The following is an 18,515-nucleotide window of genomic DNA, read 5'->3' as shown; positions in this document are numbered from 1 at the left end:
TGAAGGAAACACAGCCACTCTAATATGATTGTCGTATATAGAATCCTTTTATAGATTGTGCATAATTTTACTCTCTAACGTTGTTTTTCAACAGGTAGGTTGTTACTTCTTAGTTGGGTTGTGAAGTCAGTTTAGTGCAGCCAGCAGCATGGAGAAAATGGAGAGTACAGGCACTTGGTTCCAGACCACCTAAAGTGAATGTCACAATAAAGTGAATCACGTGTATATAAAAGTTGTATTTACACTACATTGTAGTTTATTTGAAGTGTGCAATAGCATTGTATCTAAGAAAACAGTGTACCTACCCTAATTTTAAAATACTTCATTGCTGCTGCTGCTGCTAAGTCGCTTCAGTCGTGTCCGACTCTGTGCGACCCCATATACGGCAGCCCACCAGGCTCCCCCGTCCCTGGGATTCTCCAGGCAAGAACACTGGAGTGGGTTGCCATTTACTTCTCCAATGCATGAAAGTGAAAAGTGAAAGTGAAGTCGCTCAGTCGTGTCCAACTCTTCACGACCCCATGGACTGCAGCCTACTAGGCTCCTTGGTCCATGGGATTTTCCAGGCAAGAGTACTGGAGTGGGGTGCCATTGCCTTCTCCGACTTTATTGCTAAGAAATGCCAAAACAATTACAATGGTTACATCAAATATCACAGATCACCATCACAAGTGTAATAATAATGAAAAAGTTTGAAATATTGCAAGAATTGCCAGACTGTGACATAGAGACACAAAGTGAGCAAATGCTGTAGAGAAATTAAGCCCATAGACTTGCTGTATGCAGGGTTGCTGCTGCTGCTGTTAAGTTGCTTCAGTCGTGTCTGACTCTGTGCAACCCCATGATGGCAGCCCACCAGGCTCCTCCATCCCTGGGATTCTCCAGGCAAGAACACTGGAGTGGGTTGCCATTTCCTTCTCCAACGCATGAAAGTGAAAAGTGAAAGTGAAGTTGCTCAGTCGTGTCGGACTCTTAGCGACTCCATGGACAGCAGCCTACCAGGCTCCTCTGCGCATGGGATTTTCCAGGCAAAAGAACTAGAGTGGGGTGCCATTGCCTTCTCTGATGCAGGGTTGCTTCAGACCTTTAATTTGTAAAAAAGCATAATATCTGCAAAGTACGGTACAGCAGAGAACAGTAAAATGAGGTAGGCCTATAAATTAGAATGAACACCCATGTACCAATAATCAGCTTCAATGAATACCAGTTCATGTCCAATCTTATTTTATGTATATTCCTACCCAGTTCCCTTTCTGATTATGTTGAAGCAAACCTTATATTACACTTGTAGGTTTTTTAGTATGTTAATAATTAGCATTTTAAAAATTGTGAAATAGAATTTGTTATTAATATATACCAGGTCACAGGATGAAATGAAAGTCATTTTTTTAAGCGTCGCTTTTCAAGTAAGAAATGTGGGTCCTAATGTATATACAGGTTAATAATGTAAAAGATTATCTTATGGAGGGAAGGTATGTCTTTGCTGAAAGACCCTACTTATTTTTCTTCTCCTCTGCAATAAGTGTACAGAATGTGTTCAGCTGTCCAAGACCTGAGAGGTTAATCTCAGCCTCCTTTCTGTTTCCTCTGGAGTCAAAACTTGAGAGGACTGAGTTATTTTGTAAAAAGGAAAAGAGACAAGGAAAAGTAGCTGACACTAAGGACCATCTCTGAGCCTGTCTCTAAGGCTTTTGGTATGCATTACCCTACTTAATGCTCACAACACTATTACAGATGGTAAACATGTTGTATAGAGAGATGGAAATGACTTGGCCAAGGCCCCCGCCCAGGTGCATTGACTTTGAGACCTGCTGTTCCAGCACACCAGGCTGTCTTTTGCATCCTTGGCCTTATAAGGCCCTTTAAGCCTGAGTGTCAACAGATACCAAACACAGCAACCCTGGGCCCTAAGCAAGAACTGATGTTCTCAAAGAAGACCCCGAGCAGCTCAGCTTCCTGAGAAGGTTCCTGGCCTTACTGTTTGCTAGCTGTGTGACTTTGGGTAAATCTCTTTAACTTCTCTGGTCTTCAGTGGGGATTATACTCACTTCACAGGGTTATTGTGAAGATTAAAGATGATGAATATAAAGTGTTCATTCATGCTACATGGCAGATATTCACCAAGTAAGAGCTGTCATGTCTGTGTTTTAAGAAGACAGAAAAAAAAAATTTTAGGAAAATGTCTATATGATTAAGGGAATAAAGTTGTTGAAATTAGTTGTTATCTTGAAAGTTTATTGATATTAAATGTTCCCCACTGGTTCTGGATAAAACTATCACACATTGTCCAGCATTATTCTCTTTTGTTTGCATCAACTCATTTAGTCCTCACAACAACGCTTGTGGTAGGTAGTGGTGTTATCCTCATTTTACTGATGAGAAAACTGAAGCACAGAGAGGTTAAGTAATTTGCCTGAAGTCAAAAGCAGCTATCAAATGGTTAGGCCAAGATTCTAACCCAGGCAGTCTGGCTCCAGAGCACAGGAGAGAATATTAATACCTGCTATACCTTGAGGGGTAGGAGGTGGGGACATGAGATTCAAAATAAGATAAACTTTGGGAAAGTGGTTCATAAACACTATGTGCATTCTAAAATCTTGGGTGGCAGGCAGACTGGGACTGGGATTAAGATACATACTCTAATCTGGCTGCTTGGGTTGAGTCCTAGCTCCGCCACTTAACTAGCCTTTGTTATTTCACCGGATTGCTTAATCCTCTGCTCATTTTCTCAACTATAGAAATTGAGGTTGTAAAAGGACATACCTGATAGGATTATTTTGAGGATGAAATGAGTTGGTACATAAGGTTTTAGAAAAATGCCTAACAAAGTTCTAAGCAAATGATGGTGATGAAAATAATATGATGATGAAGCTGTCCAGATGTCATGGAACAGGAAACAAGCCATGAAGTCTGAGAACCCTTGGGTTGAATCCCAGTTCTTTTTTCCCCCTCCTTTGGCTGCCCTACTCAGCTTGCGGGAATCTTTAGTTCCTTGACCAGGAATTGAACCCTCCCCCATCAGTGAAAGTTCTGAGTCCTAACCACTGAACCTCCAAAGAATTTCCCCCAGTTCCTAATTTGATCTCAGGAACATTTCTAAACTGACTCAAATATTCTCAAAGCAGAGTTTCCCAGAATACAGGTAGTGTATGTAAATGCCTTCAGCATTGTGTCTGCCACTAAGTAGAAACTTGATAAATGTTAGGTCCCTCATTCTCTCAGTAGTGATCATCTACTATGTGTAACAATGGTGTTAGGCTCCGTGGAAGACACAAATGCGAGACATTCTCTGTACCTTCAGATAGAAATCTGAAGAGTGGGACTAATATGGTCATCGATAATCAATATAAGAATTAAAAAAATATATAGTGCTAAATGCTCTGAGAGAAAATCTCTGAAGAGGGAGCTAGTCCTCCATTGGGAGATACAGGAAGGCTTCCTATAGGAAGTAGTGGTGGTTGTGGGCTTGGAGGCTGGTTGGGACTTTAATCCCACGAGGATTAAAGAGGAGACCAGGCCATCTGAGCTCCTGTGGTTTTTATGCCTGTGAGCCCAGGAGGAAGTTGGCTATCTGTAGTGCCCAGTGCTGACAGACTGGGCAAAAAGTTCTGTGAGCTGAGGGGTTTGGGTTCCTGAGTACACGGTAACTGGAATTTCCAGATCTGGAAGCTCTAGCTTTGTGGTCAGATGGGCAGCATTCTCGGGCCCTTGTTGATCTGCCAAGGCCGTGACATGAGTGCTCAGAGAAAGGGGAAAAGGTGGTATTTTCTCTGCTGCTTATTAAGGAAAAGTGAGAGAAACTGCCCATGTGAGCCTTGAGGCTTCTGCCCTCTGCTTTGACCAGAACTCCCACTCTGTGCGCTGCCCACCTGTAGGCCACAGGCAGGGTTGGGGGAGCACCAGATGGAGCAGACAGATCTGGTTGTAAGGCTTGTTCTCAGGGAAGTCAGCGAACCATTCTGAACCTCAGTTTCATCAACTGAAAAGGGGGTGAGTATTTAATAAGATGAAATTAAATGAAAATTTATATAAAACACCTGGCTTAGGGTTTGGCACATTACAATTAGTCACCATTTGATGCATCAATTGTGTTGCTCAAGACGTAGGATACAGACCCAGCCCAAAAGGAAACAGAAGTGGTCCCATTGCCATCTTGCTCCCCTGACCTGTGTTCACCTCCCCCCACTCTCTCACAGAGAGAAGTCTCCAGGGAGCCCTGAGTCCATCCTACACGCTCCACCTTGGAGTGATCCTTCTCGAATACCTCCTCAAGCTGCTCCCTTGCTCCTCACCCTTAGTAGAGCTCCCACCCTCCCCACCCCCATGCAACCTGCTGGGCTGCACTGCCAGAGGCTCACTTGCTCCAGAGCTGATTCTTCTATTTATTACTGTTTTTAAATAAAAAGTGAAAATACGTTACCTAAGACAAAATATGGGGTTCCAAAGAAAGTATGTGCTGGAGACAGGTTCATTCTTCTCTGTCTCCCACCTCCCTCAGGGGCTGAGAGCCAGAAGTCTGTGAGCAGGGCCATGTCCCAGGGCCTTGCTCGGCCAGCAGCCTGCACTCCCACACTCCAGCGGCTCCTTTCCTTCTGTCCGTTCCTTGCCCGCCCCTCCTGCTCTGTGCCCTGCACTTTGAGGGCAGCCCCAAGCCCCTGACCCCATTCAGGTACTGCCCTGGCAAGGCGGGTCCTGCACTTGAGCAGGTGGGAAAGGCATTGGTGATGCCATCACCTCTCGATACGGAGTACGGGCTCAATACTGGGAGTGGAGGGGCCGGGGGTAGGTCCTGGCACTGCCACTGGCTCTCTGTGTGACCTTGGACAAATCCCTAGGGTAGGGGGCAGGGGCTCAGTTTCTCATTGTCTCGACGACCGTGGACGGGAGTGGTCTCGCCCTGGGACCGCAGGTCGGCTCTTGGGCACCAACGCCCGGGCCAGGCAGGGAGGCGCCCGGCCGGGCGGGGAGGAGCCGCGGGGCCCGCCCCGCCCACTCCGTCCAGGTGCGGCCACTCGAGCCGCCGCTACTGCAGCCGCCGCCGCGAGGGGCCGCCCGCGCCCCCTCCGAGTCGGGCCCGCGTCCATGGCCTTTCTGACCGCCTGGAAGGGGGCGGCCTCCGGGAAAAGCGACTACAGGTACCAGGCGGGGGTTGGGACTCGGCGGGAGGCGCGGTGGGACTGCGGGACGGCAGCCGACAGAGGGACAGCTGACGGGACATAGCAGGCGACGGCAGCGTGCGGCTTGCTGGGCGCGGGGTAACGGCCGGAGGGCCCCGGGAGGGGCAGCCCACTGCCTCTCACCACCACCCGCGCCACGTGTCGCTTGCTCGCGTGTTATGGCCCCCAGCAGGGCTGGGCTTGGGAGTGAGGAGATGCCACTCATCACCCCAAGCCCCCTTCCGGTGCTTCCACCGGTGAGGGCAACTCAGGTGGGCTGGACCTGGGCCCGACTGGGAGTCAGGTGTGGGCAGCTGCGCCTCTCTTCCAGCAGGGCTGCTCACACCCCGCACCCTCCACTTCTGGGGCAGCAGCAATGTGGAGGGAACTCCTAGGTTGAAGTGGGCATCCATGTGCACCACAGCTTCAGGGGTGTGTCATCACCTCTGTGTGTCACCCCCAACTCCTGGGTGAGTTGGTATCTCCAGATGTGTTCTCATGAGAAGAGGAAGAGGGGACAGCCCTGGCCTCCCTTCTGAGCTTTGACCCCTGATTCCTTTCCTTTGTATATTTAAAGCTCACCCTGCAACGCCCTGGAGAAGGGCAATCTAACTACCCTCCCAACAGCTCCATCTGACTGTCCTGTTGGCACATCAAACTCAGAAAGCCCCAAATCAAACTTCACATCGCACCCTCAAACCTGTTCCTCCTGTGTGCCCATCTCAGTGAAGGGCATAGTCATCCACTCAGTTGCCCAAGCCTGGAATCTGGGAGTCATCTCTGTCACCTCCCTCCCTCACCTCCACCCTGGTCTCCAAGTTCTGCTGATTTTAGCTTCTTGATGACTCTTGAAGCTGTTCATTCCCCTTGGACTATTGCAACAGCCCCTAACTTTTCCATTTCCTGACCATCCTTCAGACTGGTCTTTTCTAAATAAAAAACCAGACCATGTCATTTTTCTGTTTTAAAACTCTTCTGTGGCTTTCTATCACTTAGTAGTGAAAGGTCAAGACTCTCCTGGGGAGGGGCTGTGACCTTCCCAGGCCCACTTCGTATCACTCCGTGACCCTCACTCTGGTCCAGCAACAACGGCTGGCTTTGTAGGACTCTCACAACTGTGCTGAGCTTCTCAGGGCTACCTCTGCCTAGAATGCCATCTACCACTCCTGACAGTCACCCCATAAAATTCAACTTTAGATGACTCTTTTCTCTAAATTTTTTTTTTACTATTAAAATAAACTTTTAATTCAAGGGTAGCATACATACAGAAAAATGCATACACTTTAAGTGTACAGAGCTCAATGACTCTTCACAAGGTAACCAGTACCCATGTAACCAACACCCAGATTAGGACACAGACCATTACCAGCCCCCAGTGTCTCCCTTGTGCCCCTCCCAGGGGCAAGCCCACAAAGGTAACTACTATCCTGACTTCTAATACCATAGGTTTGATTCTTCTGGGTATTTTTGTTTGTGTGTTTGTTTTAATTGAAGTATAGTTGATTTACAATGTTGTATTTAGATTCTGGTGTATAACAAAGTGATTCAGCCATGAGGAAATGGCAGACCACTCCAGTATTCTTGCTGGGATAATCCTGTGGACATAATCCTGGAGGGCCACAGTCCATGGGGTAACAGAGTCAGACATGACTGAGCACACACACATGTACACACACACGTATATGTGGCTTAAAATAGAGCAATGTGATGGACAGAAAAATCCATTATGCCCAGAGCATTTCCAGCAGTGAGGGTATTTCCTGTCAAAGCCTGAGATGTGTCTGAAGAGCAGAGAGGTGTGTGTGTCATTGAGGATCCAGGAGGCAGGCTACCCAGAAGAAGGCAGAGTTTGGATTTTATTGTGTATTGGGAGACACGACTGAAGTGACTTAGCAGCAGCAGCAGCAGCAGCAGCAGCAGCAAAAGACATTAGGGAGGGGATTTACATATTTAAAGCTGACCCTGCTGCCCATGGAGAAGGGATATGGCTGAGAAGACAGAGCATTTTAACACTGAGTCGTGGTCACCCCCTTCTGTCTCCCCGCTACATATGAAGAGGGGACAGGGTTCATCTACCTCCATGTCCTTGAAGCACAGCACAGTATGCTTCAGTCTTGATGAGAACATGGGGGAATGATTTCTGAGGAGGGTGGGATCGCTTGGCTGAGGGGATGAGGAGCAGCTGGATCCACGTGGATTTCTTGCCCACCTGCCCTCCTGTAAGAACCCAGTTGCGCTCTGTCTTGTAGCCCCCTTTGTGAGGAGTGTAGGTGAGGACCTGAACATGCCTGGCTCTCTACCTCAGCTGGAACTTGCTGGTCACAAATACCCAGAGAATTCTGACTCCCAGATGCCCTTACAGAGTCTCTCACCTGAGGCAACAAACCGGGTCTCCATTTGCTCAGCTCGAGGCCTGTGACTTCTTCACCCGCGGCCCTCACCCACAATGCTGCCTTGTCTCCCACAGCCTGGCCAAAGGCTAAAGGGCTTGGGAAGGTGCTCAGCCCCCGCTTTACCATGTACATACTGGCTCTATGACCCTGATTCAGCTGCCTGACCCACGTGAGCCTCAGTTTACTCATCTGTAAAACAATAGCTGCTCACTGAGCGGTGGAAAGACCTGGTGAAGCCACATTGATAAAGGACCTGACAGACAGCCACTGGGGCAGATTCATTCGGTGATCAGTAAATGTGAGTTCACTGCTACAAGGGAATCCTCCATCTATGGTATTTGCATTGAACAGAAGGGATTCAGAAAGGTTTAGTGACTTCCCTGGTGGTCTAGTGGTTAAGAATTGGCCTGCCAATGTAGGGGACCAAGTTCAACCCCTGGTCCAGGAAGATCCCACACGCCACAGAGCAGCTAAGCCCATGAGCTTCAACTACTGAGCCCACATGCCACAACTACTAAAGCCTGTGTGTCTAGAGCCCGTGCTCCACAATAGAGAAGCCACAGCAATGAGAAGCCACCACAACGAAGAGGAGCCCCCGCTCACCACAGCTAGAGAAAGCCTGTGTGCAGCAACAAAGACTCGGTACAGTCTAAAATAAATAAATAAATAAAAGAATCTTTAAAAAAAGAAAAAAAAAAAAAAGGAAGGTTTGGGAGCCAGTGGTGTGATTGCAGGCACCAGAACTGGGAAGCCAGGAACTGTTAGAAGAGGGAAATGATGCCTGTGCATCTTAATATAGTAACGGCCACCTACTTGGCCTACAAACAAGGTCCCTTTCAGTCATACCAGTACATGCCCCCCACCATGGCTGCTCCTATAGGAGAGGAAGTGCAAGCAGGCAGGATGCTTTTAAGAGAGTAATTCAGTGGCAGAGCTGCTGTGGGAGAGAGGGCTGCCCCAGGGATTGGAGGGACCTTGCTGAAGAGGCCAGGGGCCTGAGGGGCCTGCGTGGACAGGTTTCCAGCTCTCAGTTTGAGCCTGAGTTCATGAGCTCTAAGATGCCTCCAGAAAGGGAGTGTCAAATTTGATGACTGGAATTCTTGAGCTGTTAAGTGGTCCCTTCCTTGGCTCTGGATCTGGACTCAAGGCCAGTGCTGAATTTTCACCTATGGGATTCTCAGATCCTGTGAGTTGAGGCATCTGTGATGGTCAGACTCATGATTTAAAATGCCAAGTTTTACATTCTTGAAGTTCCTGACCCCAGGATTCTGATTTATCCCCTTTGGCCAAGGGCAGCTGCACGGGGTGGGAGAGGGCTCTGATGTGGGAGTCACCATGTGGCCCCTCCGATTCTAAACCCCTGGTGAGGATACCATGGCCCAAGGTGGTAGCATGCCTGACATATTTGGAAAAGAACAAGGAGGCCAGTGTGACTGAATCAGAGAGTAAAGGAAGATGACACCAGAGAGAGAGAGAGAGAGACAGTGGGGAAGGAGGGCTGGTGAAGACTTTAACTTTTGCACTGAGCACCATGGGGAGCCAGTGCAGAGGTGTGAACAGAAGAGTGACATGGTCTGATCAAGTAGGGCTGGAGCTGTGTGGAGAATAGACAATAAAGGGACATGGGTGAGAGCAGAGAAAATAGGGAATATGCAGTCATCCAGGCAAATAAATTCTCTATAAATTTAGCATCTGCAGAATAGTTCGGTATAATTCATTGAACTAATTCCTTATCTATGGGCATTTAAATGATTTTCAGCTATATCTTTATTATAAGAAACACTATGATGAACATCCATGTACCATAAATCTTTGTGTCTGTGATTATTTCTTAAGATATGATTGCTGCCTAGGTGTTACTCGTCATCTTTCTAAGGCTCTCAGCCCATAATTCCAGTTACCCTTCAGAAAGATAGTGCCGCTTTCTACTCCGACCAACAGGGAGTGAGGTGGCACGTTTGCCCTGAGGGAGGTATTAGATGTCCAGTGGGTGTTGCCCTTGTGGTCCTGGCCAGGTCTGGGTGCATGTCATAGGGGAAGTCCCTGTTCTCTGGCTAGCCTTGCAGGGTTCCAAAACTCTTTCAGGTCCATTTGCTTATTTTATTGCTCATGTCAGTCTTGTTATCCCTGCTTTATGAATGAGGAAACTAAAGCTCAAAGAATAATGACCAGGCCCATTCTAAGAGCTTTATGTCTATTATCTCATTTAATCCTTACAACAACCCAGTGAGGTTGGTGCCGTCAACATCCCCATTTCAAAGACAAAATCATTGGTCCATGGTGTCAGAGGTGGGGTATAAGCCCCAGCTTGCAAACCTGCTCTCTAAAACACTCCCTCCCTGCCCTGACTGAAGCCAGCAGAGTGACTTGCTTGGGGGCTACACAGCTAGGACATGGTGGGGCTGGGGGTCCAGCCGGATCTTCCTGATTCTGCAGCTCTGGCCTCTGACAGATGCCTCTCAATGCCAGAACCCCCTCATTAGCATTCTGCATCTTCTTTTCATTCAAAATTGTTCTTGGTTTTTGTGCCTGACAGGGTGTTCCTTTCTAAGACCCACCTTTGGCAGCTCTGGGGGACCAGACTTTTGAAAAAGAGCTCATATCCCAGAAACCAAGCACATCAGAGTCGGGAGGGCCCTTGACCTCCTGGTCCAAGCTTCTCTTTCTTTTATATTTGGTGGGGAGAGAGAAACTAAGAGCCAGAGGGAGGCAGTAACCTGTCCAGGATTACATAGCTAGGAAGGGCCAGAGTCCATGGGGAGGGAGGAGGGCGGCCCAAGGAGCAGGCCTAGTCCTCCCTAAGGGCCTCTCTCCAGGGAATGTTGAAGAACTGTGACTGGTTTGGCCCTCTTCCAGGGCCCTTTGTGGATGAGCCTGTTTACTTGTGAATTAATAACGAGCTCAAGCCTGTAACCTGCTGGGTGGAGCTCACTCACTCACTTTAAGGAAAACCAGCTTCACAGTCATCAGCTCAGCTGGGTTGGGAGGGCTCTAGGGTCTGAGGGGTAGTTCTGGGTCTTAGAGACAGTGGAGGTGGGATGCTCCATGTAAGGGAGGGGCCTGGAGAAAGGCACCAAAAGGGCAGCTGTGAAGAGGGGAGGGGACCAGGGTCCCTGAGTAATGCTTGGCAAGCTTATGAGCATGCCTGAGAGGTTGCCACTGTGACCGCAGGTTTACAGATGGGAAGACTGAGATTCAGAGGGGCAGAGCCAGAGCTGACTTCACAGCTTAAGCTCCTTTGGCATCACTTTTCACGTGCTCAGACCCCTATTTGTGTGACATCTCCCCTACCCATTTCCACACACTTTCTCTATAGGATAAAGTTGAGATTTGGTTTAAGGCATGCCTAGACCTGAGTCCAAGTCACACTTGGTTCAATCCTCAGTTTTCTCATCTGTAGGATGGGAGATAAAGCTACCGTGGAACTTTCTAGAGCATTCTGAGGAGGTTAGTTATTGAAGGCTCTTGTTTTTTTTTTTTTTTTTTGGTAACACCATGCGGCTTGTAGGATATTAGTCAGATAGCATCACCTACTTGATGGACATGAATTTGAGCAAACTCCAGGAGATAGTGGAGGACAGAGGAGACTAGAATGCTGCACTCCATGGGGTCACAGAGTCGGACACAACTTAGCAACTGAAAAACAAGTTCCCTGAATGGGGACTGAACTCAAACCCCAGCAGTGAAAACGCTGAGTCCTAACCACTAGTTCAGTTCAATTCAGTTCAGTCGCTCAGTCGTGTCCAACTCTTTGCGACCCCATGAACCACAGCACACCAGGCCTCCCTGTCCATCACTAACTCCTAGAGTCCACCCAAACCCATGTCCATTGTGTCGGTGATGCCATCCAACCATCTCATCCTCTGTCATCCCCTTTTCCTCCTGCCCTCAACATTTCCCAGCATCAGGATCTTTTCAAATGAGTCAGCTCTCCACATCAGGTGGCCAAAGTATTGGAGTTTCAGGTTCAACATCAGTCCCTCCGATGAACACCCAGGACTGATCTCCTTTAGGATGGACTGGTTAGATCTCCTTGCAGTCCAAGGGACTCTCAAGAGTCTTCTCCAACACCACAGTTCAAAAGCATCAATTCTTCAGTGCTCAGCTTTCTTTATAGTCCAACTCTCACATCCATACATGACCACTGGAAAAACCATAGCCTTGACTAGACAGACCTTTGTTAGCAAAGTAATGTCTCTGCTTTTTAATATGCTGTTTAGGTTGGTCATAACTTCCCTTCCAAGGAACAAGTGTCTTTTAATTTCATGGCTACAATCACCATCCGCAGTGATTTTGGAGCCCAGAAAAATAAAGTCAGACACTGGTTTCCCCATCTATTTGAGATGAAGTGATGGGACTGGATGCCATGATCTTAGTTTTCTGAATGTTGAGCTTTAAGCCAACTTTTTCACTCTCCTTTTTCACTTTCATCAAGAGGCTCTTTAGTTCTTCTTCACTTTCTGCCATAAGGGTGGTGTCATCTGCATATCTGAGGATATTGATATTTCTCCCGGCAATCTTGATTCCAGCTTGTGCTTCCTGCAGCCCAACGTTTCTCATGATGTACTTTGCATATAAGTTAAATAAGCAGGGTGACAATATGACCACCAGGGAATTCCCCGGAGGTCTTCTTAAGCTGAGAGATGGTATCAGTAGAATTAGTCTATATGAGGCTTCTCAGGGCCACCGAGAAGTGCAGTGAGCCCAGTTGCTTGCTCTTGCTGCTTGGGGAGAAAATGAGAGAGGAAAGCAGGCCACTATTTCCTAGGCACAAAGCACCAGAAAAAAAGGTCCCCTGGCAGGGGAGGAAGGAACCCAGGACTCAAGATGCTCTCCTGGTCCCCTGGAAATAAGTAGATGACCTGAGCAAGGTCACCTGGGTTGGGAGGTGGAAATAATGGTAACTCATGGACTCCCCAGGTCTGGGGCTGAGCCAGAGTTCCTGGGGGCTGGGAACTGCCTGGGTGGAACCCTCCTGAAGGATAGGCCATTCTGATGCTCTGATTCATCAGGTGAGTGGCTCCAGCATCACTGCTGCTATTGTGGTATAGACAGAGTTCCAGCTCTGAAGGCAGAGCTGAGCCTCAGTTTTCATCTGTACAAGGTGGAGAATAATAACATCTACCTTGGCCCCACCACCACCAGTATCGGAGCACTTAAATAGCACTGTAGGCACATGCCAGGCACTATCCTGGGCATTTTACACATAGGAATTCTTAATCTTCAAAATTACCTTTTGAAGCAGGCAGAATTTCCATTTTACTGAGGAAGAAACTGAGGCTCAGAGAGGTGGTTAAATGTGTACATTAAAATGAGATAATCCACGTTATATACTTAACATATATAGCACATAATAAGCCTGTGATGAATGTCAGTCATTATTGTAATCATTACCTGAGAGGAAAATGGTAAAGTGCTAGGCCCAGTTTTCAAGTTTTTGGTGGTTAGTTGGGCACTGACACAAAGATGTCTGACCAGACCCAGAGGCTCCCAGTCTGATGGCAGAGACAGTCACATACAAACCCCACCCCACCCCCACCACACAGATGGTGTTCGCCCCAGGTCATAGGGGAGGTCAGAATGGGTTAGAGCAGTGTGTGCCCAGGAAGCCACTGCCCCCATTAGGGAGGAAGGGCTTCCTATGTATGCATCTGAACTGAAACCTTCAGGGTGAGTAGCAGCTTTCACACATGGCAGGTTTTTAATAAATGTTGGTCAAGTACAACTAAAGATTTACCTTGAAGCTAAGGTAGCATAAAGCTTCAGAACTCCTCACTTACTTGGCCCCTTCCAAAGCTCTGGGAGGACCCTCTAAATTATATATTGATAAATTTGTATTCTTTTTTTTTAAAAAAGCCTTTCAATTATATGTTTTTGGATTGTCCCTTGGTTAAACAAATGAATAATACATAACAAGGAAGAAGGTGTGTTCCAGGCAGAGGGAACTGCATGTGCCAATGCCTAGAGACCTGAAAGTGCATGGCATGTGACAAGACACTCCCCACCCCCCACCACCATCTGGGTCTCCTCCACCAGCCTCCTCCCCCAGGCTCCTCTTTAACACACTGCTGGGCTTCTCACCAGCTTCACAAACTCCAGCTGTCATCAGTGTGCCTTTGCCACTTCCAAGCTCTTTGATCCATGTACCCATCTGGTACATCCTTTCTACAACTTCCTTGTGTATAAACAATATAAACTTCAAAACTCAACTCTGTGTCCACCTTCTCCAGTAAGCCTCAGACTCCTCCAGCTTCTGTAGCATTCTCCCTTACCCAGACTTCTAAAGATGATGGTGGATGTTATCATAGTCTGCTTCTTGCAGTTTAATAGCTTTTCCATGCCTATGTCAGAATCCCAGAGGTGTGATGGCCTTTGCTTGTGAGCATCTGGCCCCTGCTTACATATGGACAGAATAAGAACTCACTACCTTTCCAGGCAACCTGCCTAGATTCAAACAGTTGTCCCCAAAGCCTCTCCCCTCTGCCACCGGGCCCAATCTGCCTGGCTCCTCCAGGACCTAGTCCAAGCCCTCTTTCTAACATGGCTGCTTCTACAGGCTCCTCCTATTTCCTTTTCTGACATCCTGGAGCTCAGGGCTGATGCAGGGGTGCTGGAACCCCTCCTCCCTCTGTCCCCTGCCTTTGTGAAGGGACAGCTCTAATGGCAGCCACGTGCTCTGATGAGTCATGATCAAGAGCATCTGGAGCCTGGAGGTGGCCGCTGGTTAACTCTTTATGGGCCAGTGGCTCTTCTGCCAGGAGGCCTGGTCGACTTTAACTTAACTCTGGTCCTAGACATATACCTGAGGGCTGGGCACACAGTAGGCGTCCGAAGTGTTATGGGTGACCCCACATAGGCCCTGGGGAATCAGGGGAGAGGAGGCCAAGAAGGTAAGAGTGTGTAGAGTCAGGAGAGTTGAGTTCCAATCACAATTTGCTGTTTCTTAGGTGAGTGGCCTTGAGCAAGTCACATGAACTCTGTGCCTCAGTTTCCCCATCTGTAAAATGGCAGTTATGAGGATTTTTTGGGGAGGCAAGTGCGAACTGCTGGCTGGCAGTGAGTGCTAAACGGCATGATTTTCTGCCTTCTGGTCTCCTGCAAGCACAGCCAAGCTGTGGGAAAGTGGGTGGGATTAAAATCCAGGTCTTTTCTCTGCATGATTGCCCCCCACCAATGCAGTAGGATGGTGAAGGGCTCAGGTCAGGGGCGCTGAGAGGCGGGCGCCGTGGGGATGAGAGAGTGGCAGGGAGGTGGACCTCAGGTCTAGGAGAACTTTCTGGGCCCAGATTGCTGGGGCTCCGTGAGGAAGGCAAGAGCCCGCCCTCCCGGGGGCTGAGCGCAAACGGTTCTCCGGCATGGGCAGGGCAGACCTTGGGCGACCCGGTTCTCACTGTCCGAGCGGGGATGGGGGATGTGGGGGGCGCCTTTCGCCGGCCCCAGGCAGCCCTCCCATCCGCGCCCGCTGCAGAGCCCGCGTCTGTGGTCGGCCGCGGGCGGGCGGCGGCCTGGCCCCACTGCGCGGGTGGGCAGACCGAGGCCCGGCCCGGCCCCGCCGCCTTCCCCGCCCCCGGCGCGCCCCTCCCCGGGCGCCGCGTCCGCGGCTCGGCCGCACAGCGCCCGCTCGGGGTTCCGGCGGCAGCACCTGGGCCGCGGCTGGCGTCCGCGGGGGCACGCTGCCCGCCCCCCTCGGAGATGACCACGGCCAGCGCCCCGGGCGCCCTACCTGCGGGGTAAGTGCGCTGCGGCCCGGCCCGAGGGGCCCCTGGCCGGGCCGGGTCGGGACGGGGGGCGGGGGCCGGGGGCCGGGGGGCGGCGCCGGGCCCGGCCTCCCCAGCGGCCCGCAGTGCGGCTTCCAGCCCCTGCCTCCGGGCGCCACCGCCGCAGCCGGGGAGCGGGAAGGGGGCTGGGCGGGGAAGGTGGAGGCCCCGGGGACCCTGGGTCGGTCACTCCCCTCTGGGTCCCAACTTTGTCGGAAGCTGTGGCCACAGCCACGTCAGAGCTTCCTCCCTCCCTGCTGGCGTTTACACCTGAGCCCACCGTCATCACCTCCATTACAGGTGAGGGACCTCAGCCAGTAGCTCTTAGATGACTTGTCTTAGGTCTCCCAGGAGGTGAGAAGTGGGCCTGGGATTTGAAACCAGCAGTGTCTGATGCCAGGCACTACTTCATCTTCAGGGCTATTCGAAGAAGTTAAAAGGCTAAGCTAGGAAGCGGCCGGGCCCCCTGGGCACAACAGGAACAGGGGTAGTAAAGGTGGGCGTTGTCACTTTCAACGTGGCACTGGTGTTCATTGCCACCGCACCCTGTTGAGGAACCTGTGGGACCCTCCACTGCCCCGCAGCAGTGAGCAGCTCTTTGCCATTCGTCGGCCCCTCTGGTAGGGGCGGGGAGCCTGAGCTGCTAGGAACTTGTTGGGTGGAGATCCGGCCCAGGTGAGCTGGGAGGGGTGCCATTCTGCCTGGAGCCTGGCCAACAGGACAGTATTTGGTAGGGCCTCAGGGCTAACACATGAATAGGGAGGTGACAAGGCTGGTGCCGCCTGTCAGCTGGAGGCCTCCACAGGGTCCTTGTGTGTTCCAGACTGAGGGCTTGGAAGTTGGGTGGGTGGGGGACTCCCTGTCCTGGGGGAGGGTTGCCTGGTAAGTCAGGCAACGTTTTGTATGACTTTGACCAAGTCCTTTATCCTCTCTAGACTTCTGGTCCCTCCTTTGGAAAATACAGGGAGGCTGAGCTGGCTGCTCCCTTCCTTCTCTGGGTTGGTCTCTGTAAATCTGGAAGCTAGTTAAGTCTGTTTGCCTAGCCCTGAGCATCACCCCCACTGGGCCAAGAAAAATGATTTTTAGGAGAAAAGGCAGGTGTGGAGCAGGGCACCTATCAAAGAATCCTGAACCCTCAGACTAGAACCCTCATTCATCCTCTTCCTTGCACCCTCACATCCCTGCCTGAGTCCCCTCTACAACTCTAGGCTCCTCTGACCCCTCCTTGGGCCTGCCCTTCTGCACTGGCAGGTCATCCTCCTACTAAACCATACCTGCCCATTTGCGTGCCCTCAAGTTCCATCTGGTCCCAGCCAGTACATTCTGGTGGGGTCTGAGCAGAGCAGCGGCAAAGCAGTTCCTTTACCATAGACACTCATTCAGTCACTCAACAAATTCTCAGGCCTACTCTGAGCCCAGCTCCATGTGTGACGGTCAGTGGTGAACAAACTAACATTTAAATCTCCATCACTTCAAAAATTATGAAATATTTTCAACCTTCAGAACAATATAGCCAATAATAAAATGAACTCTATGCCCTTGCCAGCAAACTTTTCCAGATGTTAATATTGTGCCCCATTTATTTCCTATTCTTTTTAAGAGATAAACCATGGCAAAGATGATCAAAGCCCCTGAATTTTGTCACCATCCTGAATTTTGGTTTGTCATTTTTCTGTTTTTATTCTTTTACTGAGTATGTTTAAGCCTAAAAATTATGTAGTTCTTTAAATTGTTTCTCTAAATGGAGTCATACAGCATAAATCATTCTACAACTTGCTTTTACTCATTCAGCTTCAGGTTTGAGATAAAGGTCTCTTGATCCTTGAAACCCTGGTCTGCACTTGCCTTCCAATGTGTGGTATGCCACCTGATGTAGAGACTGTTATTTATTTATTTATCCAGCCTTCCTGAGGTGGAAAGAAGGTCCACCTGAACCTGAGATGGTTCCCAGGATCTTGTTATTCAAACAATATTCTCAAATGATTGTCTTGCACATATATGAGTGTCCTTCCAGGTTCCCAGGTAGGAGTGGAATTGCTGAGTAGTAGGACATGTGCATTCAATTGTTAGAGTTACTTAGTTTCATTATAAAAGTGGTGCTGTTCTGTAAAAGAAATGATGGAAACATCTTAGGGGAAAAAATTGCTAACATTTCGTGAGTACTTTTTATTGTCCTTTACACTGTCTCAGTCATTCTTAGCAGCAACACTGGGAGGTAGATACTGTCATTCCCATTTTATTGATGAGGAAACTGAGGCTCATAGAGGTTAAAGAACTTTCCCAAGTTTTTCCAACAAGTGATTGCTAAGCTGCATCTATAGTCCAGGGTTGTCTGATTTCAAAACTTCTCACCACCTAGGCCACACTCCCTGCCACGTGGTACTGGCTTTATGCATAGCTAAGGGTGACTCTAGAAGCAGAGTCCCAATCATATTTGCAGTTTAGAAAGGTCATTGTGGAAGCGACAGGTCCCCCATAGATGGGTTCCCCTGAGCCAGAGTTCCCTGTGAATGCTGGAGCAGGAAGTAGAGGCCAGCTCTGACTTCTGTCTGCTCTGAGTGACCACCTTGCCCTGCCTCCACTGCCCCACCCACCTCACCCTGACTGAGGGCTGGGTAGGAGGGTTTTCTGTTTTCAGCAGGTACAAGGGTGCCCCAGCTCTGCCCATCACACACTAAGGTAGTGATTTCCAGGCAGACTGAAGTGGAGGGGTGGGAAGGAAGGGGCGAGTGGGATGGCTCCAGGCTTGACACCTCCTCCTACCCTTCAGCTCTCTTCTCAGTTTGACTTCAAGCCCCCACCCCCTATGCTAAAGATCCTGGTGTTCATTGTCACTAGCCATTCCCCACCCTCTATCCAGCTCAACATCCCTGCCCACCACCGCCCCCCTCCACCACCTGCAGCACAGAAGAAGAGGCCACCATCACTACTTGGGAGCCCAGGAATATTTTGGCCTGGGCCCCAGCAGGGAGCTTAGAGCAGGAAGGCCTTAAAAACATGGAACAGCCTACAGAGAAGTGGGGACCTCAGTCACAGCCAGGGGAAGGGAAAGGTTTGGCAGGTTGCTTTTGCAGAAAGTATTTCTGTCTTCTCCCAGGTTCCTGGGAGCAGGAAACCAGGTTCCTCTTTTTACTGTCTTCACTTCCTTATCTGTCAAATGCAGATAAGAACTTCTGGCTCTTTGAGCTGGTAGGAGGATTGAGTGAAAT

The 18,515-nt window shown here is 49.6% G+C and overlaps 1 protein-coding gene across 3 annotated transcripts in view; it reads left to right on the top strand.

Moving 5' to 3' along the window:
* Positions 5,017–18,515, top strand: part of TTC39A (tetratricopeptide repeat domain 39A) — a 51,842-nt gene continuing 38,343 nt past the window's right edge. Inside the window, exon 1 of one of the 3 annotated variants that reach the window (XM_018044048.1) lies at positions 5,017–5,135. In XM_018044048.1, coding sequence (XP_017899537.1) covers positions 5,083–5,135 — 53 coding nt within the window. In that variant the 5' untranslated portion in view covers positions 5,017–5,082. Of the gene's footprint in view, positions 5,136–15,143; positions 15,280–18,515 lie in introns of those variants that run through there. The other 2 variants (XM_018044054.1, XM_018044051.1) reach the window with 2 other exon arrangements.

This window comes from Capra hircus, chromosome 3 (assembly GCF_001704415.2).
Source record: "Capra hircus breed San Clemente chromosome 3, ASM170441v1, whole genome shotgun sequence".
NCBI lineage: Eukaryota > Metazoa > Chordata > Mammalia > Artiodactyla > Bovidae > Capra > Capra hircus.
Note: the sequence above shows the minus strand (reverse complement) of the source record. Positions and strands in the feature narration are given on the sequence as shown.